Source organism: Thermobia domestica, chromosome 10 (genome assembly GCF_964235325.1).
Source record: "Thermobia domestica chromosome 10, izTheDome1.hap1.1, whole genome shotgun sequence".
Taxonomy (NCBI): domain Eukaryota; kingdom Metazoa; phylum Arthropoda; class Insecta; order Zygentoma; family Lepismatidae; genus Thermobia; species Thermobia domestica.
In genome coordinates this window covers 235,304,876-235,328,901 of record NC_137463.1, presented here as the reverse complement: position 1 = coordinate 235,328,901, position 24,026 = coordinate 235,304,876, and the positions used below count along the sequence as shown (strand labels likewise).

Genomic DNA, 24,026 nt, shown 5'->3' with positions numbered 1-24,026 from the left:
CCTTCACCTTCATTGTTCGTGAGCGATTACCATCTTTGTACTGTCTGTCGTTGTAAAACAACCAATTTTAAGCAAACTAGTTGTAACTACCAGCATTAAAGACTGCAGTAGATTCTATGTTGTAACCTACGTGCAATGAATAAATATGTATATTGTAGTATATATACACATCGAATCCAAGACGCCATAGAATCTAAAGCCTGAATTTTGGACGTCTAAAAGCTGACAAAAAGGTGCGCCTTATATTCGAAGAAATACGGTATTATTGTTGTTTTGGGATACCCTGAGTATAACATTAGCGCGAAGGAAAATCCTAAACAAGGTTATAAAATAATAATAATCAAATAGCATTTAAAAATTATTTATTAGTAAAAGTAAAAAAAAAAAAAAAATGCACAGAAAGTAAGTAAACGAATGTGAATTTTTTTCTTCACAAAAATGAAATGAAAAGTAATCTACAAGTAATGAGGTATATTTTTCCACGAAACAAAGCAGTTCTCCTAAAAGAAAACCAATTAATATTTTATCTTAGCTATCTATTACAGGAACATTACAATATGTTTTCATAATTTTGTTCTTTTTTTATTTTAATTATGGCACGCATATAATAATACTCTTTCATTGGTACATTACCCATTGTCCATTAACAATTTTACAAATTTTATATTAATGGTATGAACACACTAAGCCATCTTTGTTTTTTAATCCATTGATTTATATGAAGAAATCACAGAGTTACTGGTTCTATGGGAGAAATATTCTTGCCTTTTCTGTGAAATGAACAGAGATTTTTATGAGTTTGATTTTACAAAACCTTTCAAATCCTATTGCATATATTTTACTCATAGGTGGACACTTTCTCCAAACCTCATGTCACAAACTTGCCCGCCGTCGCCATCACCCTCATGGCTCCTCAACAACCCTCAATTTTACTCAACCTCATCCTCACGGCTCCTCAGCACCTCTCAGCCTCACTCTCACAGATCCTCAGCACCTCTCAACCTCACGTCTCTCAGTACCCCTCAAAATCACATGAAGGTGCCCATCTATGCCAGTGGCGGATCTAGAATTTAAAACTAGGGGGCAGCCAGAACTCATACTATGATATGATTTACTATATACTTTCAAAAATATATAAATAATATCTTAAATTATTTTTGTCACTAAAAATACCGGGGGGGCTTAGAACCCCTGGCCACGTGCTAGATCCGTCACTGACCTAAGTCCTTACTTCGGAAAAAATTAAAGTTGGAGATAAACACTTTTAAAATTTATAAATCAAATTTACGTGGGGCCTAATATTAGATTTACGTATAATGCCAAATTCATTGGGAAAGAGCAAAAAATCTTTGACTAAGAGGTCACTAAAATCACACCATCAAAAATCCAGTTCATTTGAAAGAAAACAGAAGAATAATTTCCCATATATCAATGAGTTTTTTTTTTAAAGAAAGAAAGTTTAAAATAAACAAGTAACGGTGTCACGTGTACATCACGTGAAGGCGTTTGATTTATATGACATAATATTTTTCAATTCATATTGAAACCGGACGAGGTAGTAGGTTTCTATCACTTCTAGTTTTAGTAAAGAGTTAAGGATGGAGATGAAATGTATTCTTGTGACGATTAAGCGATTGTTTCTCGCTATCTATTACCGTTTTGGATCCATAGTGATCAATTTTAAAATCTGAAGTGGTTGATTTCCATCAGTTTCGGCTTGAATACCATCTCCATCAAAGAACTCGATTACTCACTCGTGATCTTGTATAGTGTATATCCCTATCAAAATTGATGGTGTTCCAAGTAGTTCTTGAGATTACGTACGAATGGACTGATACATTCATAGTGAAGGTAAATATATAAAGGAGTTCTTGTAAACCAAATTTAATAAAAATAAACAAAGAAAACAAAGATAGCACAAAGATGCAATACCGTTAATAAAAATCATAACACAAGTGGGAACCAGAATTTTGGTTTACAGTAAAAATATGTAAAGTCTCTACTATGCTCTGCTTTCAACTTCTCCTTTGCATACGAAACGGTCGATTATCAATAAGGTCTTGCTTCGCTGTACTATGTTTTATACTGTAACTTTAGATTTAAAAATTAATCATAAAAATATGTTTTGTCGAAACATTCTTACAACTATGTTTGCCGATATAATACATAAACAATTTTCAAATTGACTTTCTTTGTAAATCTATATAGTATTTTCAACTTATATTTTGAATATCCACACTGATTAAAACATTACTGCTCAAGTAATATTTATTTTAACGAGATTTTTATAAATTGTAATTCTAATCATAATCATACAAAAGAATTAATGAAATATCTCTACGAGTATAATTCCGTAATTAAGAACGAAATTAGACGCTTAAATATGTATAATTTGTACAGAAAATTTACTCTTTAAATTAATATTAATATCTGGACCAAATATATTGTCTTATATATATATATATATATATATATATATATATATATATATATATATATATTGTAACATGTTTTCCGTTTTCAGTAGAGTGAGGATCTCCTTAATTTTTTTTTAAATAATTTTAAAACATTAAATTTATTATGAACTCATAAAACCATTTAAAGGTTTAAAAATTCTACAGATCATTTGAAGTTGAATTCAGGCAATAAACTTAACGTCACAAACTTATTCACATATTTTCTGCTGTTGATGCACACAAAACAAGAGTTGAGTCATTGCCATCTCGAAAAGTATCGTGAATCTCATGTCTCGTCTAGGAAATTATTACAATGTCTATTGTAAGAGGTTTGTCTAGTCTCAAATCTCGTCACAACAATTCTGTCTCGTCTCTTTGCGTCATTCTATTTTCTATAGACACCAAAAGTTCTGAACTTTACTTTTGCTGACACTATTAAAGCACATCTTCAATAATAATATGTATTTAAAGAAAAATAAAAAAGGTTTTAGTGTTTAAATCAGACTTGGAAATTTTATTTTTAGAATGCGTTTTTTGCCACACAGTAATAATATAGGGTGTTCCATTCAAATTACCCTAATTTAAGTTACAAACAAAGTGCGATAAATTATGAAATAACTGTAATGCTAAATGAAAAGACAGATCTTCAAGTTTTGTTTTCATGGCTTGAAGTTGTCCGTTTGCTCACTATACAGTCCGACGGTTGCAAAAAAATAAAAGTGGTGACTGTTCAACAACTTATGCAGGCACTAAGACAAAATCTGTCATTTCAACGCAACGAAATTTCAGACATGTGTACAGAGGAGTTGCACTTGATGGATAATCAATAAAGTTGTGGTTTAGGAAGTTTCTAACAACCGGCAGTGTTCTAAAACAAATTTGATGGAGCTCTCCGTCAAGTGTCAGATGAAAGTTGAGTATTAACTGGATATTGTTCGTGCTACCAGGCACAGGTGGAGGCGTATTTGTGTGTGAAGGATAACACTCATGAGTTCTTCATGAATTGTTTGAAATATCATTGTTCTATCATTTATATTGTATCTTCTACGATCAATTTAAGTTACGGAGATTTGAATGGAACACCCTGTATAATCAAAATAAAACTATTTATTTTTTGAAATACTATTGTTTCAGTGTTGAGTACGGAAGTTTTAAGTAAACTGATACCACAGGCGGCTGGTGAGGGACGTCACACTGGTAAAAATTACAGATTTTTCTTTTTTTGCTTGAAACTTAAAAAGGAAATTGTCTTAATGTACTAATTGTTGTATACAACAGTTAATAAATTAGATCTCTTATTCTAATTTGTGCTAATCAGATATCCCTAACGAGCCGCCTCTAATTGAAACATAATAATTCTTGACAGACTTAAATATATATTTATATTATAGTAATAACAGATAAATTAAACAAACATTTCAGTATGGAATACCCATTTTGATTAGTAACGTTGGTTGCCTACGGAACGAAAAATGTAGTTTGTTTCATCTCGAAAAAAGGTTTCTGTCTTGAGAAGTTTATCTGTTTCTATTGGGACAGCTGTCTCGTCTCGTACGTTTCGTTTCGAAAATTCTGTCTCGTCTCGGAAAGTGTATCAGTATGAAACAATTATGTCTTATTTTTGTCTTGTATCTCATCTTTAAAATTTTACAGCGTCTAGTCTTATGGGAAATCCCATAGGTATTATCAAAGCTCCCCAATTGGAAACCTTGTGATTCTGACTACTACAGTTGGACCTCGATAAATCGAACTTCGATAACTTGAATTTTTTCACATTCACTTGAACTCTCCGTAACACTCAATGTTAAAATAACCTCTGTAAATCGAATGTTTTAAAATTACAATCACGATAAGTCGAATTTTTAGAGTTTCATGACCACATATAAAAACCTCGGTAACTCGAATTTTCGTATCTGCAAACCTCTACAAGTCGAAGTTTACCTCTATAGATCGAACTTCTCTTGATGTGATCTCTATAACTCGAAGCTATAGCTCCATGCTTTTATGTAATTGTCATTGTTGCTAGTTCTGTCATTATTGTTAATGTAATTGTATTTGTATTGTAATTGTATTTTGCTCATGTCTAGTATTTTATTTTTATTAGTCATCTTATTTGATTTAAGAACTTTCACAATTTCGAGTTATAGAGAAGTTGAATGAATAAAACTTCGAGTTATAGAGGTTATATAGTCATTTTTAATTAGGAAGTGGAACCTCGATATCTCGAACTTTTGTTGTGACTACCTTGATAACTCGAACCTTGGTTACTCGAAAAAATCGATAACTCGAATTTTTACCTATTTCCTTCAGCTTCAAGATATCGAGGTCGCACTGTATATATTTTTTATTTTTATTTTTAGGAACTCGACTTCCGCTAAACAACTTGCAACAATTAAAAAAGAAACCAACAACTAAAATTGCCTGGTTTAAGTATTTCTTTCCCTATGTCTATACCAGCGGAAGCTCATTTACGGAAGTTACATCGCTGAAGTTTACACTTTTGACGCTACAAGCTGATAGAAGAAATTTTACGTATTATATATATAACAATTAACACATTAGGTTAATTATCGACCGAGCGTCATTTCAGATTTTGCTTCCGGGGGGGGGGGGGGCAAGACTTCTTGATATAAGTAAAATTTAGCGTTTTCACTGATTTACTAGTATTCTATTGATAAAATCTATATACATCTCAAACTCAAGGGGGCAAATTCCCCTCCCTGCCCCCCCTAAATGACGCCCCTGTAGGGATAAAATTTTAATTTTAAGCACTAATACTCCTCTCAAGAGCTGCCATTGAACTAACCAATAGTAATTAAGTACTAAATTTTCATCAATCCTACAAGATAGTCCTCATGGGTCCAAGACCATCTACCACTTTGTTTCGTGTTATTAAGTAGATACGATTTTTTTTTTTTTTTTTTTTTTTGAAAGTTCAGAGTCAACTACAACAAGAACTAGCTTTGGTTTAGTTACCTATTTGCTCACAATAGGCAAGAATTCAAACGTATGAATAAATGGGAATATGGAGAATAGGAACAATGACATCAAGAGTAGAGCTATCTGAAAAAAAAATCACAAAAAAAAATAGTAATGAATTATGTAAGTTTCAGTTTCAGCGACTTCTTGTAGACTCGTAGCCAGTATCATAGTAATCGTAGTAATCATACGATGCCGGTGGACTGTATGACCGAGCATTAGCTTGAGTGTACCTCCCAGGATAGTTATCAAGACTGGCACGAGCGTCGCTAGTTCTGCTAGGAGGTCTGGATGGAACGTTGTTTTTGCTTGAATAGTAAGACCCATCATCGCCATAATCGTAGTAATCTCGTCCAGAAGATACTGGTTTCGCAGCCGATGATGATGAAGCACTGGACTTACCAGGCGCAACTCCTGCATTGTAGCTCCAACTGACTTTGAGGCCTGTGGGGTCGGTGTAGCTGTAGATTCCGCTTACTAGCTTTTCAGGCGTGGCTTGGGAATCGTGTCGAATGCCATCTTGCGTCTCGTACTGGAACCTGTAACTGCCGTCCAGTAGACTACGCCGGGCGTCATGGAGGATGGAGGGATTCTCGATACCATACGGGAATTGAGGGCGTGCCGTGATGGTGGCGACACTGAACGCCAAGAGTAATATCTAAAATAAGAAAGCAATAATAAAGATAATTTACAGAAGTAAAAAGTTATAACACAGACCATCCCAAATTGTATCGTGCACAAAAGGGAGAGTAAATGTTAATTCACATATAGTGTGCCGTTCGCATGACGTGCTCCGACAGGCCACCTTGAAGAGAAACCAGCCCGGTCGTGGCTCCTTGGTCGAGACCCTTCGGCTTTCTTCGGAGCACAGGAAACACACGAAATTGACCAAAATCGAGGGAAATGCTGTAGAAAATAGTAGCAGCGCGGCACGGCGCGACATGGTATGAGCGAATGTCGCAGTCGTGATACGAACAAAGCATAGCAGAGGAATGACATTGGCGTGGCACACTATGTGTAAATTAACCGTTATCGGGATTTAACCCTACGAAAACAAATTATGGTAAAGTTGTACAAAATCATCAGGATTTCATTCAAATAAAGCATTCAAAAATTAGAAATATACGAATCAGTAGACTTCATTTAGATGAACAAAATCATAATGCTGAATGTAAATTCTCATGCGTAGTTTTCGAGAAAAACGAAATTTTGCAACCTAAAAATTAGTGTTCTGCGATAACACCATTTATTAAGATAAAATTGATACTTAAAACAACATTAATCAGACTTCTCATTATAGATAACAGTAGAGTATGAATAATGAGATAGAACTCAGTAATAAGACTAGCTTCAACTACGACTCAAAAAAAAAAAAAAAAAAAAAAAGACTACGGCATATACAGGGTGGTAAGAAACTATTTGAACAAACTTCGGGAGCTGATTCCTGACACCGAAATAAGCAAAAAAGTAATCTGGAACTTTGGTCAGTGAGCGATAGCTTCTAGCGATATAAGGTGCTGAAAGCGTGGGAAAAATGAACTTCAGAGGGCTATATCAGAAACAACAGAACGTAGGGAGTGCGGTTTAGAACATGACACTCAAAGTCGACCTGCTCGGTTGAAACATGTATGCTTCAAACCTCCGCAAGATGTGTGTGAGGGATTCCCCAAAGGAACATAGCGATTTCCTATACTCTCGCAAGTAATCTCTACGTTCCTTTGGAGAATCCCTCACACACACTGCGGAGGTTTGAAACATACATTTTTCAATCGAGTAAGTATGACTTCGAGTGTCATGTTCTAAACCGCACTCTCTACGTTGCGTTGTTTTTTAATTACAGCCCTCTGAAGTTTATTTTCTCCACGCTTTCGGCATCACATTGCCGAAACTATCCTTCACTGACCAAAGTTCCAGATTACTTTTTTGCTTGTTTCGGTGTCAGGAATCAACTCCCGAAGTTTGTTCAAATAGTTTCTTACCACCCTTTATATGTTTTCGATACCTGGGTAGTATTGTTAGTGACGATATGAAGTGCGAACGTGAAATAAAAGTAAGGATAGTTGTGAAAAAAGAAGCCTTTGGGAGGAAGAAAAGTCTCTTTTATGGGGCCTTGAATAAAGAGTTGAGAAAAAGGCTCATAAAATGCTTCGAGTGGAGTATTGTAATGTATGGGGCAGAAACATGGACATTACGCAAAAATGATGAAAAATGACTGGAAGCTTTCGAAATGTGGGTGTGGAGAAGAATGGAAAGAATTAGCTAGGTGGAGCCGAAAACGAATGAGAGTGTATTAGAAATGGTGGGAAAGAAGGAAAGATATATTTAACAAGAGGAAGGAATTGTATCATGAGAGACGTACTAGAGGATATAGTGGCAGGAAAGGGAGGGAGAGGCAAAGAAGACTACTATTCTTGGATGATATCAAAACAGAAAGATCATACGTGAAGACGAAGAGGTTAGTTGAAGACCGTGGACCGTGAAAGTTTCTCAGCTGTGGCAAGTGACCTACCAATAATGGAAGAATACTTGATGGTGATGATGATGATACAGTATACTAGGTACTTAGTATATTGCATTATGTATATGTTATTTTATTTATTGTAGATTATTCAATTCACTGTCTTAAAATTTCGACACCTATACTTATTGAGAGCGGAAATTTTTAATGGCCTAGGGCGGTAAAAATATTAAACAGGAGAAAAATTCTTTTTAAAAATAAAAAGAAGCCTTACTACATCACTATCTTAAGCACGAATATTTGTAATGCATAATAGCAACATCAACAATATAATATAATTTATTAGAAGATGCATAAAGTAAATTAAATGTTTGCGTGTGTGCTCATGTTTATGTATGTCATTGAACCTCCGCTGAGAGAGAGAAGAAAGAAAAAAAAAATAACTAGATGGGCAACTACGTATGAGAAGCAAGCAAGTTGCAAACTGGATTCATGGACATGCACCGTTGTCGGGGTAAAACTGCAACGAGGTTGTAATTGCTGCATATTATGCACTTTACTCTCTGCTTGTGATAACGTCTTGCCGTGAGAAGTGTAGCTGATTTGCATATGTAGAATACGTGTATGCGCCTAAGCAACCTTGAAATTCAATTCTCTTCGCTTCTTAAATCTCACACGAAACAGCATTTTACAAGGTTGCCCGTTAAAACACTTAAACTTGAAGGCCAACCGGGTTCTGTGGCGCGGTTTTCTTGTACTCCAGTCCTCTTGGAGGAGAAAAAATGTGGTGAGGAAGGGCCTTTTGTATGATGTAATATTGCGTGATGGTATCTGTACTTACTAGATGCACCACATTCCAAGTCATAGCGTTAATCGAAATGAAATGAAACCTCTCAGTTTAACGTCCCACGTATATGCCCTTTCGGCAAACGGAGAAAACACAAAGTTGTCTATCACAAACTTACTTGACTGGGGATTTAATCAGGGGCCTCGCATACCAAAGGTAAACGCTCTGCCACTAAGCCATCGTGTCCCCAGTGTGTTTCGAAGAAGTAACAAATTCTACCCCTTGCAACTTGGATATTGCACAAGAATATCAATCGGGACTGATTCCTGACACCGAAACAAGCAAAAAAAAAAAAAAAAAATCCTGTGGAACTTTGGTCAGTGAGAGATAGTTTCGGCGATATAAGGTGCCAAAAGCGTGGGAAAAATGAACTTCAGAGGAATGTAATTAGAAAACAACGCATCATAGAGAGTGCGGTTTAGAACATGACACTCGAAGTCATACCTGCTTGATTGAAAAATGTATGCTTCAAACCTCCGCAAGATGTGTGTGACGGATTCTCCAAAGGAACGTAGAGATTATTTGCCAGATTATAGGGAATCCATAAGTTCCTTTGGGAAATACCTCGCGCACATCTTGCGGAGGTTTGAAGCATACATTTTTCAATCAAGCAAGTATGACTTCGAGTGTCATGTTCTAAACCGCACTCTCTACGTTGAGTTGTTTTTGAATTACAGCCCTCTGAAGTTCATTTTTCCCACGCTTTTGGCACCTCATATCGCCGAAACTATCCCTCACTGACCAAAGTTCCAGAGGACTTTTTTGCTTGTTTCGGTGTCAGAAATCAGCTCCCGAAGTTTGTTCAAATAGTTTCTTACCACCCTGTATATATAGAATCAACATCCAAATGAAATCCGCTATTATACCTCTATTTAAAAAAAAAAAGTTTTTGAAATGTTCCGTTTTTGATTTTAATATTAATTTCCCATTGAGCAAACATAGAAACGTATAGTGAGATTTTTTTCTTAAGAGTCTTCATGCCGGCGAAATTAAAATACCGCTAATTTTACAGTAATTATGTGATATCTTCAAATAGATAAAAGATAATGGAAATGTGGAACAAGAGTGCCCTAGACAATATTATTTTACATGAGAAACCGTTATCATGACTCACTTATCTGCTTTCGATTTCGAGCCTTTTTGAAAATCGGCATTTATTTTCGCGTTTCTAAACAGCTGAAAACGGAAAGCTACTAGGTGACTTGTGATAACGGTACCTCACGCAAAAATAATATTGTCTAGGACGCTGTTGTTCCATATTTCAATTATCTTTTATCTATTTGAAGATATCACATAATTACTGTAAAATTAGCGGTATTTTAATTTCGCCGGGATGAAGACTCTTAAGAATAGATCCATCTCCTCTGTTATTCCTGTATTACAGCCGGAAGTGGTGGAAATCTATTTTAGTATTTGGGGCTTCAATATTGATCGTCATAGACCCCCAAAAAATGTTAAGAGATAACGAAAGTTTTCTGATATGTATTCAATGTTCTAACAGTAAAATCCACCTACGTCATAATCCATTTCTATAATTTCTGGTTTCAGTAGAGTTGTTAAAGCTGAGATTATACCTATCCTTGGATATTAAATTCATATCAAAAGCTTACCACTATCTTACGGTTTTGGCTCTATGGGGATCTATATTGAAACCTGCAGTTGAAGTAATTTTCCTACCACTTCCGGTTTGCATAGATATTTACAGGCGGAAATGGCATCTTCTTGGAATGCTGAATCCATAACGAAAAACCTTTTCTCGCGCTCTCTTACCGTTTTTACACTATTGGGATTAACATTGTAACCGGAAATGATCATCTTCCACCACTCCCGTTTCCAATACATATTTACAGGAGGAAATGACACTTTCTTGGAATGCTAAATCCATATAAGAAACTGTTTCTTGCTATCTCTAACCGTTTTCACCCTATTGCGATTAGCATTGACACCGGAAATGACCGTTTTCTACCACTTCCGGTTTTAGTACATGTTTACAGGCTGAAATTGCGATTAATATTGAAACGGGAAATGACCATTTTCTACCACTTCCGGTTTTAATGCATGTTTACGGGCGGAAATAGCGTCTGTCTTGGAATCCTGAATCTATATAAGAAACTGTTTCTCGCTATGTCTAACCAATTTTGCCTTATTGCAATTAACACGGAAACCGGAAATCACTAATTTTTACCACTTCCGGTTTCAATAGATGTTTTACAGGGGAAATAACATCTATCTTAGGATGCTGAATCCATATTAGAAAAAGTTTCTCGCTATCTCTAACCGTTTTTGCCCTATTGCGATTAACACTGAAACCGGAAATGCTAAATTTATACTACATCCGGTTTCAATAGACGGTTAAGGACGGAAATGTCGTCTGTTATTGAAATGTTGAGTCCATATCAGAGAACCGATTACCAATGTCTGCAACCCTTTTATCTCTGATTCTGTACCTGATGACGGACAAATGGATGAATGGACAAAGCCGTTCTACGAAACTTCTCATACCTTCGCGTAACTAGTTTGGAAGTTTGGTAATAATAATAATAATAATAATAATAATAATAATAATAATAATAATAATAATAATAATAATAATAATAATAATTATTATTATTATTATTATTATTATTATTATTATTATTATTATTATTATTATATTATATTATATTATATTATATTATATTATATTATATTATATTATAAAGATCATTGTTAATTTTAATCTAGACATATTCCTTTTCTGTGGTAGATTCTACCTAACGAGAATTTGATTTTAGCTTGTTCGTCAGTGAAACGGTGTAATCTAAATAAATTATCATTACTGTGAAGTGCATGAAAAGTAAGTAGATCCCGGCAGGTGGACTGACTGTTATTCGCAAAAATCTTCTTTTGTTCCTTAATAAGAAACTTGTTGGTTGTCACGAGTGTAGGCGTAATATTTCACACATTCCTTCTGAAAATGACTGACATTTACCTTGTTGATAGGACAATTTATTTGACAACATACAATTTATGAGCCATTTTATCATTGTGTATTCAACGCTGGCTTCTGCTCTGGTTTAACCTTAATTATGATAATTTAAAACAGGTTTGTATGTATTTTGCTACAACTTTTCTTTCTTTTCTTTATTATAAAAAAGTATATACAGGGTGTCCATTAACATTTTCAGCAAATTTTCTGCAAATAATTTCTTCACATTTAAAGCATGCAAAATTATATTTGCTTTGCTAAAGGGCTAATAATTTGTCGAGTTAATAATGTGGCAAAAGTACGAGTATATCAATACACAATGAAAAGTTTTCTTTTTTCGCTATACGTTTTCTTATCTGTACAGTACATTGGACAGGAATGGACATTTGAGTTGGATTTTTAGGTAAATTAAAGGGAAATGACAAATTAAATGAAACGGAATTTTTCAATTTTACATCCCACTATTATGTCCTTAGGATAAGATAGGCTATGAATAATGATGGAAAAATTACTGGAATGAGAAAGTTGGAGGAAACGAGAGTATCTCGTGGAAACCCACAGACATGATGTTCTCCACTATAAACTTACTTGGCCGGGGTTAGAACCAGGGACCCCACGCACCAGAGGTAAACGCTCTAACACTGACCCACCGTGTTCCCAATTCTGGAAGAGTAAGTTTGGTAAAAGAATTTCTTAAGAATGAAGAGAGCGTTACTGGTTGGTTGAAATTTAGCTTCCGTTTACAGCATCTAGGCTAGGCTAGGTTATCTCAGCATGTAGGAAGGTAGAATCCGAATCACCGAAATACGTTCAACGTTCCCAAGGCTCTTCCACAGGGAATGAAACCCGGGCCAGGACCCCTGTATCATTGACGCCCGCAACAGCCACTAGATCAGCACGGAGGGCGAGAATGTCGGAGTTTTCCCTAATTCACAAAGATCTTCCTCGTAAATATAATGTTAGAATACATTCCTCAGACACGGAAGACGAAGTTCGATTCCCAGTGGACCTCATGTGCTTCGGTTTCCATGTTAAACTGGAGTTTCACGTCACACATAATCTCGGCATTAAAATAGATTAAAATTCCCAACCAACCAAAGAATCAAGTTCACAAGTTTCCTTAGCTAAAAGCATGCTACTGCTAATACTAAGAATCCACATATTATGATATTTTTTCATTATATCTGGATATCACTTTCATTTAAAAGATGTGTTCTGAGCTGTTATTAACACCGAGGTTTTCAAGGACGTAATCTACAGTTAACGTGGAGTCAGAACCAGGAGCGGGGTTTAAATCTGGTACAGTTGACAGGAACACAAAGCTATCATGTAAGACCAACCTTTACAGTACGAGTCGTTCCCCGCCACACCATCTTGTCATCAAGAAAGAAAAAGCTAAAAAAGTAAGAAAAGTGAGATCGATTGAGTATAAATTACTTAACACAAAACGGTACAGTAACTGAATATGGCCCCTAGTGCCAACATTTCCGATATAATGAAGGAGATTATTACCGGACATTTACTAACGTATTTTTTTAAAAAATGAAATTAAATGAAATATTTCAGTCTTACGTCTCACAGTTACGCCGGCTAGGCTAAATGAGACGATGATGATGAGAAATGAATGAAAATGGTGGAATGAAGAAAGTGGGAGGAAACGGGAGAACCCAGAGAAAAACCACGCACATGGCGTTTGTTCACCACAAAGTTCACTTTGCGAGAGATGGGATCGAACCAGGGACACCACGCGCAGAGATGAACGTTCTAACACTGAGTCACCGCGGTCTCCATGATTTTTTTTTTATAGGAAACAAATAGAAAACAAACTACTAAAACCCTCCAGCAATTTATTATGAGAATCAAAATATTGTGAATTGAGAATTATATAAATGGATGTATTTTACAATTATCTTGTTCAATAAATCTTGGCCACTTGATTCTTCTTAAAGGATTCTCTTCTCACATTGAAGTAATGCCAATCTTTTTTTAAGAGACTAAAAGATCTTAAACAGCCGCAAAGAAGAGCCTTATTTGTTCATTTCCGCATACGGATTTAAGAGTATAACAAAAAAAAAAAAAAAACAGGTCAATTACCGGGTTTTTGAACAAGACTGTATCCATCACAAAAAAAAAAAAAAAGAAAGAAAAGAAAAAGGAAATGAAAGAAAGTACTTTAGGAAAATCACTCAATATAATCTAATAGAATAGTTTCAAATACTGCTTTGAAATAATTGAACTAGTTTACCTATTAAATTTTATATTTTATTTTTTCCCTTTCCTTTTCTTTCTATTCTTTTAAAATAACAAGTAGATGCAAAATGGCTTCACTCAAATAACTCATACATTTTTAATTTCATAAAATTGTTACTTATTTTCTTTACATACTATGTAGCTGAAAGGATCAGTCTTCACCAGTGGCGGACCTAGTCTGGGGCGGGGGAACCTAGCCTCCCAGTCTTTTGAGCGGCAAAAATAATTGAAACTATTATTTATATGTTCTCGGAAGTGTAGGACATGCGTTGCGTTTTATACTTTATTAGAAATTTTTTGAAGCATTATATATAGTTTCAATTCAAGTTTTTTTTTTCTGTTATGCACAGTATAAAACAATACTTGAAGTCCATAATGTCAACCTGGCCATAATATCCATTGCGAGAGAGTTAAATTGAAAACTTCTATAGGAACCATGAAAATTTGTAAATTTAGGTATATCATAGTCTAGGTTCTGTCTGGCCCCTCCCAGTTTTTACCTTCTAGATCCGCCACTGGTCTTTCCACGAAGAGAATAGGTTTACAGGAAGTATTTGAACTCTTAGATAATATATATTTGGGAATTATTTTTGAATTCTCATACCCACTTAGGATATGTCCTTTAATAAAGTGACATGATAAAATACACTGGTTCGATTCCAGCTCCCGCCAAGTAGGATTTGTGGTAGACAACCACTGTGTGCGTGGGTTTTCTCGGGGTTCTTTTGTTTCCTGGTACTTTCGTCATTCCAAGATTATTCTCTCATCTTCAGAGTTTCCCTTAGCCTCGGTGCATAATTGTTGGACGTTAAAAGAAAAAGAGAGAAAGAAATATGAAAGTCAAGCTTGAAGTACGTTTTAACTACGTTTCAAAATTTATTTGAAACTGTTAATTTATTTTCCCGTGATGCAATAACAAACAGATAATGTCTTTTTGAATATCATTATCATTATTATCATCATCATAGGTATTTTGCCATTATTGGTAGAGTTCTTGTCGCAACGGAGAAGCTTCCATGCTCCACTGTCTTCCGCTACTCTCTTTCTCTACAATTTTACTGTTTTGATATCGTCCATTAATTGTAGTCTCCTTCACCCTCTCCCTCTTTTTCCTGCCATCATACTCTCTAGCACGTCCTTCATGATAAAGTTCCTTCTTATCAAATGTTCCATCCAGTTGCTCTTCCTCCTCTTAATAATATCTAAAAGTGTTCTTTCCTTCTCCCCCACCATTTCTAACACCCTCTCATTCGTTTTCCGCTCGACCTAACTAATTCTCCCCATTCTTCTCCACACCCACATTTCGAAAGCTTCCAGTCGTTTTTCGTCATTTTTGCCCAATGTCTATGTTTCTGCCCCATTCAGTACAATACTCCACACGAAGCATTTTATGAGTCTTTTTCTCAACTCTTTATTCAAGCTCCCATAAAACAGACTTTTCCTCCTTCCAAAAGCTTTTTTTTTTTTTTTTTTATCATAACTATCCTTACACTTTTATTTGTCGTTCGGGCTTGGTAATATATATAATTCCCCCTCCCCCTTTTAAAACTGGAATTTTCAAACATTTTAAAACAAGTGTCTATTTATTTTTGAAGATGTGTTTGTGTATCCAGCTTCATCTTTGTAACTTGACAGGCAATGAGGTGGTCAATTTTTCGCATTAATTACGTCCCCCATTCCCCTCTTAGAGTACGAATTTTAATGAAATTGAATAATAGGCGTGGTGGGTCAGTGGTAGACCGTTCTCCTCCGGTGTTTGGGGTTTTTGGTTCGTTCCCAGCTCGCGCCGTCTGGACTTTGTGGTGGACAAACACCGTCCTCGTAGGTTTTCGCGGAGTTCTCCCGTTTCCTCCCACTTTCTTCATTCTACCATCTCATTCATTTCTCATCATCACCGTCTCCTTTAGCCTAACCGGCATCAAATATTTCATTTCATTTTTTAAATCAAATTGGAATGATAAAACCGTGGTTCGAGAAACGTGAGACGCTAAACTCCGAATCAACCAACCAAGAACTGAGGTTCTGTCCTATGGAAAAGTTGTAGGAAAGTGACGTGGGTATATATATCTACTATCAGAATACCCGTTCTTCAAACGGGGAGAATACGTTTCATTTTGGACATAAAGGGGTGAGTTTGGATTTAAAAGGCATCGGAAATGTCACTGTTCATCTAAGCAACCTTGAAAACAATCGATTCGGCACTAATAGCGGTCATTTTTGATATCTTTAAATACATGTCCCTCCCTCTCCCCACAGGTGCATCGTCAAAATAAAATGATAATCAAGTGTAGAAATTAAGATGGTAACAAGAATGGAAAAATAAAAAACTTGATTTCTGGAAAGTTTTGTAAAATGGACACGACATTTTGGAATTGGGTGATTTAATTTATAAATTTCATTGAGATATACGAAATCATACGGGTGAGTGTAAATTGGCATTCCTAACTTTCGAGGAAAAAGATATTTAAAAAAATAATAAACCTAAAAATTGAAGCATTCTTCCGAATAATGTTGTGTTGTGCATTTCATGAAACCAAGAAAAACAAAGAAAATTGAAATATGGTTCCTTATACAGCAATGCTCTGTTGAAAGTTTGCAAGCACACTACAACAACATTTCGGACAATACAGAAACGAGTCTTTCAGTATATGTCAGTCGTGTTCTGTATAGAATGATTCCACTCGTAATTCACAAAGGTCCAAAATGTGTCATACAGCATTATTCGCGGGATACTGAGCGACAGCATCGCAACGTAAGCTTATTAAAGAAGAAACAACCGAAGTATACTCTCGAGGCGTATAACGATCATATTGATCGATAGATCATATTTAGCTGAACAAAATGACATGCTTTGGGGTGAATTCTCATGCTTAGTTTTCGAAAAATCGAGAAGGAAACTTTTTATACTATTAAGTTTGTGTAAGTTTTACTTTATAAGCTGTAATTTATTCAATGTAAAACTCGTACCTCTGAGACTCTCAACTATATAATAAGTACTATGTAATTCACTGAAGTTATATTTTAATGTATTTTTATTCAATCTAAAAGAACCACGTATTTTCAAGGGCAGTCGTCGAGAATCTCTTGTCCGCGGACTACAGTTTGAGAAACGCTTCCGTAAATCATGTAAATCCTCCTCGGCTTGTACTTACGTTAACATAAAAGTCAAACTTTTCCTTGGAGGCACCGTGACTCAGTGATAAAGCGCTTACCTCAGATGTGTGGAGTCCATGGTTCGATTTCCAACCAAGTAAGTTTGTGGTGGACAACACCGTGTCCGTGAGTTTTCTCGGGGCACTCCCATTTCCTCCCACTTTATAATTCCACCAATTTTTTCATCATCATTCACTTACCTTAATCGTTGTCTCCTTAGGCCCGTAGCCAGCCCAAAAATGTAGGGGGGCCCGGCTGAAGTTAGGGGGACCCGAACCATCCATATTATAGTCCATCACCATATTATAGTTCATCACCATATTATAGTTCATTTGCTAGCCTACCGTGAAAATTTTAGGGGGCCAGCAAAAATTTAGGGGGTCCGGTCCCCCTAGACCCCCCTTGGATACGGACCTGCGTCTCCTTTAGCCTAACATGTATAAACGAGAGACGTTAAACTGAAAAATTTAATTTAATTTCAATTTTTTTCCTTAGTGAAACAACAATCACATTACGTAAGGGGGTATAGGGGGAAGACAGTTCAAACCCAACCCAGGCTCTCCGAGACGAAATATTTCTTTCATTGTGCACATACGTAATCATACAATGGTTTTGCATGCTATTGACCAAAATTTAATAAAATATTTGTTCAGAATAAGAAGATGTACTAATATTAATCCTAATCATAGAGATGAGATACCAAATGAAATAAGACTGAAATCTTAAAACGATATGGTACCGGAATTCTAAAGTATAATACCCATGTATTTTACGTTAACCAGGAACTGTACCCGTCACCTCGGACAGCAAAGGTCAAACGATCCTAATATTAATCAGTAATAATTAAAATATGAAAACTTGTGCTGGTGGGTGACCTCCTGGTGAGAGAGTTGATGTCAATGTAATTAATTCGCTAATTAGCTGAGAGAGGACAGCACTTACCAGCGACTTCATTGCTGCGATGGAAGGTAAAGAATGGAATCCGTTCGGGTGGAGTAACCAACCGACAGCCGAATTCTGATCTCCATGAGTTCTTTATATAGTTGGGTGTTTTCGAACCGGAAAATCCTTGTTGTTGGCACGGCCTCACATGTCCACGATTACCAACACATTTGTCTTTACAGGCGCTCTCTCACATGATTTTCATGTGTCGGTCTGCACGAAGACAGGAAAATCAGGGCTGCCAACTGTCTCCCTTTTGCTCCATTTACACCGTGACACATTGTCTCCAGTTGCTTCAACGGATAATTAGGAACGTGAGCAAGAGGACCCGCCAGGATTTGGAAAGTAGGGAAGGGGAGTTGGATTAGTTCAAATCTGCAACTTTCTAATTTAATTCAATTTAATTTATTTAATAACAAATGTATAAATAATAAATAAATTACACTAGAATCACGTAATAACCCAAGACGATAGGAAGGGAAGTGGCAAGGGATCCGGCCAAGGCTTATATTTAAATGCACTATTCCGGCATTCGCCCGGTGGGACTGAGGAGAAACTCTTATCAAGATGCTGTTCAAGGATTGGTTGATTTGGAATTTAACATACATTAGCACCGAGGTTCTATGACACGTGAAACTTCAGCTTAACGTGGGATGTGAACCACAGAACCGTATGATCTCACACGAGTTTCCTTTTCCGAATGTGCGTACGCTAATCATAGCGTTTCCCGAATTCGATTCCGGTGGGGAGCTCCTTCGTGGCTAAGGGATTAGCGTACACGCCTTTGGCGTGGGAGACCCGGGTTCGATTCCCGGCGGGAGCTCGTGTGGTTCGGATTCCACGTTAATCAGTAGGTCCCGTCTCATATAGCCTACCTGCTGAAAGGAATGTTAAACTAAAAATCAACTCAACTCGATTCCGGTGGGGTTCTCGTTTACCGTCGCTCCAATCCGGCTTTAAGGTACACCCAGCTTGTGTAAAATAGATGCATGGAAAACTCTGGGGCAAAGAAGGTGGTAGCAGGTTGCCTAACCTCATCTTCTTCTGTATATGATTGTCCCAAAAGGGAGTCGAACGGGGGATGTATAAATATATTACATAGCATTTCGTTGGGAAGAAACCAGTTGATTTTCGTTTGTGATTTTCATGTACCTAGTTGGAGATTTGATTACCAATAGGGCATAAAATGTTTCGTATTTAGCCACTATCATAAGGCAATCGGAGAACACATGTGGTTAGTACAATCGAACTGAAAGAAGATTACATAATACTTTACATCTTCATTGAAATAGTCCACAATTTGTTCAATATTCAGGCCTCAGTGCTTTACATGAAATATAGGGCGTACTCGGTAGTTCAACACCTATGGGGCTAGCAAGGCGTTGAACTACTGGATACATTTGTAAAAAAATGTTGGGACGATTAGATTGACTGTCAATCCGTAATAAAACGGCATTACTGTATTTACTGAACTTAAAACTGCATTTACTGGTAAAAATTTGAGTCAAATTTAGAATCACATTTTTCAATCAAAATCATATACAGTACAGTTGAAAGAACACGCTTTAAATTGCTCGCTTGCGTCGCGTCAGGCTCGGCGGTGAAACAGAGGAGAGAAGAGAGGGGGTTTGTTTACATCTATAGTGTTGTACAATGCTGCGGTAGCGCCTTCTGTCAGGTATGTTTGTCAACAGTGTGTTGAATTACTGGGCGGCTGAACCTCAAAACCGTTGAAGTACAGAACAGTCTGCTAGCTATTTTGCCAAATGTTGAACTACCGAACATGGTGGCTGCAAAACTGTCGAACTGTAGAGGAACTCATGTGTGCCAGGAAAATACTCAAAAACGTTGAACTACTGGGCTTGTTGAAGTATCAGATGTTGAACTACCGAGCGCGCCCTGTATACTAGAGATGCCACCGGGCGAAAATTTAAAAAGCAATTAAGAATCACATTCTTTTCACATGTAGCTAAAATCGTTAATGGGAGTGAAAAACCTCCAAGGGGTGTTTTTTGTTGGATTTCTGGAGTGATATCCTTTAAGGGAAAAAGGGTTTGGTGGTGAAACAAGGGCTGAACCTACATTTTCAACAATTTTGAACAAGCAAATCTAAATTAGAAATACAAATGAAGTTTTGTCATCCTTACTGTGCAGTTGTTTCTTTTTTGGAAGTTTTGATCCTTGATTGTGAAGATCAGAAAGAAGGTAAGTATTTCAACAGAACATTTTTGAATTTGAGAAAGTGATGTCAACAATTTAATAAGAAAATTACCCGACATTCCCGGGATATACACCGCATGTAAATGTAAATATAAAGTGTAAGCCGAAATTATAAAATAAAAACATTTAAAAAAAATGTGTAGTGACAAGGAATTTTAATATTGAAAGGAAGGGTCTGTTATAAAATAATGAGTTTATGAATTATTTAAATTGGACTGAAATTTAGTGTCCCTTTCACCACCGAGGCCATATGAGACGTGCATTTACAGCTTAATGTGGGATCCAAATAAAATGAGCTCCCACTAGTAATCGAACCTGGCTCTCCTGCGCCAAAGGTGCATACGCTAACCATATTGCCGCGAGGGACCTCTTTTTGAATTTCATAATACAGTTTAATGCTCAAGTTTCTTAGTAGCTTGTCAGATGTTAAGGGACGGTTTGCACTCTTTATGTCTTCGTTATTATCCTCAATCATCATCATTATTATCATCATTGTAGATATTCTACCAATTGGCAGGCCACTTGCTGCAACTGGGAAGCTTCTATGCTCCACAGTCTTCCCCTAATCTCTTGATATTCACGTACGATTTTTCTGTTTTTATATCGTCCATTAATTGTAGTCTTCTTCATCCTTCCCTCTCTTTCCTGCCACCTTACTCTTTAGCACATCTCTCATGATACAATTCTTTCTTAACCAATGTTCCAGCGTGTTTCTTTTCCTCTTCTTAATATCTAAAATTTCCCCTCCGCCATTTCTAATACCCTGTCATTCGTTTTTCGCTCGATCCAGCTAACTCTCCATTCTTCTCCACATCCACATTTTGAAAACTGCCAGTCGTTTTTCATCATAGTAATAATGCCGGGCGCAATAGAAGTCTATTTTCAGTTGCTTGTTTGGAGGGTATAACACTTTTTTTTTTAGAACTCACACTATTATGAGCCATATGTCTATAGTTTAGCAGTGGGATAAAAACCGTATGTACTGTATTTCCACCAAAGATAATCCCCTCACAGCGAAGGCGCGAACAGTAACCATTTAACCACAAGGAAGTTGCCCATTTTCGTACACCCTTCTCGCTGGTCTAATGGCTAGCGCAATTCCTTCGGTGTACGAGCTCTTGAATTCGATTCCCGATGGTACGACATCGAATAAAATAGAGTGATTCAAACTCCACTTTAAACTGTACAGCTACAAAGGACATACCAGTCAATCAAACTCCCCCTCCCTACGTTGTTTCATCCCTTATGAGTTGCAGAAAGAGGCCAAAAATATTATTGTTGGAATATGGACTTAGGTAGTTTCCTAAAACGCTGAGCATATCTTGAAATGTAGGATTGACAATATTCTCATGTAAACAAGCTACAAATATGATACAGACTGACAGGGGCGCCGATTCCGGGGGCCGAGCCTTCTCCCCCCCAAAGCTCATGTGGGACCCTTTACTGTATTTGTAAATTTACAATATTTGGCATCATTTGAATACAATTTGTTTTAAAGTCCTCATATACCGGTATGCTTTCTGCATCTGAATTCCCCCCCCCTTCCAAATTTACAGAGAAATCGGCGCCCTTGCAGACTAAATTATGTTATGCGGGAAGTAGCTTACAAGGGACGCGTTCCTCTGATTACATAACATACCGTACAACTCGCCATACTGTTGAAACTGTATTTCCCACTCAGCTTCAAGGTCACTACCAGTTGTTGCCCTGAATAAATAATGACCAGTATGGGATTCCCGCTATTTTCTCTAATATATTAATATGCAGATTAATATTTAATGTTGGCACCAAAGGCAGAATTGGATTTACACGAACTTTTAAGGAAGTATTGATGTATAAACTGTAGCAAGAATTTGTTCAATGTAATGACTGGTCTAAAATTAGTTGCACAAATACTTCAGGTGCCAGTTCATGGCCAAGTGGCTGTTGCACATGATAGCTGCGAGCGTGGTCTCGAGTTCTATCCTCAGTTAGTACAGACACAAACCGGACGAGTATTTCGGATCTCAATTTAACCCATGGATCCTGTATTATACGAGTCTCAGTGCTAAAAATAATAATAAAAAAACTGAATTCCAATATACAGACTGTCTACTCAAATTCAAAAATGAAATTTCGTGACTTTTTCGTGACCTTTTCTTTACCAAACCATAAAATTTCCTAACATTCTCAAGAGCGAATTTGGTTGCAAATTAGGCCGAATTTTCATGCATGCGATAGAAGAATGCTTTGCTTGCGATTTAGTAGCGTCTAAAGCCGACCATAGAAATTTTTGGTGGTGAATTTTGACATTTCAGAAAACAAAATCCAGTTTGTGCTTATATTTTGTAGAGATAAAAAAAATCGTGACCCAAAAGCTAAATTTCCTGACTTTCATGACCGTTCTCTGATTTTGTGACTTTTTCATGACTTTCGTACTTTCGTAACCGATAGACACCCTAAATAAATTAACAAATATTTACGCTTAATTCATGTTTTAAAAAAAACGGTGATTTTGTCTTTTGTAAAAGAAACATAATATACAGAGTGATCACAAAGTCCCGTCATCCCCTATCACGTGCCCACATATTCGTAGATGTTTGCATTATGTTGATGTGGGATCATGGGAGAGGACAACATTAACTACAAGTGGGAGGGAGAGAGAGTGTGTGTGTACACCATCGTTTTCACAACAGAGTGTGATTCTCCTCCGTGTACGATATCTCCTCAACATTGTTGGCGTGATGGTAGTAAATGCATGTCAAACAGCATCATTAAGTTCGTCAAATGTCTCGTAACGTGTAGCAGCAACTTTTTGTTTTATGAACCCTCATAATGCATTGTCTCAACATGACATATCATGACTTAGGGATGGCCACTCCAAAGGTGCAGGCAAATGGACAGAAGCACGCCATACTCCATTTACTAGGAAATACATAATTGAGATATTCTCTAACGGCAATAGCATAATGGGCTGGTGTTTCATCCTGCTGGAACCATACACGGCCGAGCAGTCACTGAGCTTATAGATATGAAAAAAAAAAACAACAACAACAACAACAACAACAATCACGTAACATGGTGAGATGTGGAATGTGATTCACAGGACAGCACCATCAAAGAAAAATGGACCTAACAAGTGGTTTGCAGACATTGCAGCCCAGATCATGATATGTGGAGGGTTGTGTTCAAGTTTTTCATATATATTACTCTAGAAATAAAAGTTTCTGACTTTTGCACTGCGATATATATTGCACACTCGTCCGAGAAAAACACTTCCTCCTTTGAAGGAAAAGCCGTAATGACATCGAACATTTGCTCAAAGCTTGCTAACATTTTTACATGTCACTATCACTCAACTCGTTTACAAACAAAGGTTTACATGACTTTAACTGCAAATCTTTCTTCATATGTTTTTGTAATGTCCAATATGGAACATTCAATTCCTGTGACCACTTACGAATGGACTTTTTTGGCGAACGTTCCACAGATGCTGCAGTCTCCACACACTCTTCCAGTCGTGTTTTGGTCGTCCTGAAGAAAGCTTATCTTTTATGCAACTAGTTGCAAAGACTTTTTTTCTCCCATTGTAAAATTGTTGGTTTTAGAGAGAAAGGTTTCTGAAACCTTGCAGTGAAATCATACTGAATATCTCTCATATATTTTCCTGTATGGGGGTCGTTCGTGAGCCCATGTGCTCAGTATGATCCGTTCCTCCATAGTGTGTGTGGACTCATCAGCCATGATTTAGATATTTATCAGCATCTACAACAA

The 24,026-nt window shown here is 36.6% G+C and overlaps 1 protein-coding gene and 1 long non-coding RNA gene across 5 annotated transcripts in view; both read right to left on the bottom strand.

Annotated features, from left to right (window-relative positions):
• The window catches only part of LOC145663104 (uncharacterized), a 645,511-nt gene that overhangs the window by 484,061 nt on the left and 137,424 nt on the right, over positions 1-24,026 (bottom strand). The gene's annotated exons all lie outside the window — the stretch shown is intronic.
• LOC145663103 (uncharacterized) overlaps positions 1,219-24,026 on the bottom strand; it is a 306,502-nt gene continuing 283,694 nt past the window's right edge. For 3 of the 4 annotated variants that reach the window (XM_081729377.1, XM_081729378.1, XM_081729376.1), the window contains exon 3: positions 1,219-6,093. In XM_081729377.1, the coding sequence (XP_081585503.1) occupies positions 5,572-6,093 (522 nt within the window). In that variant the 3' untranslated portion in view covers positions 1,219-5,571. Of the gene's footprint in view, positions 6,094-18,053; positions 18,326-24,026 lie in introns of those variants that run through there. The other variant, XM_081729379.1, reaches the window with a different exon arrangement.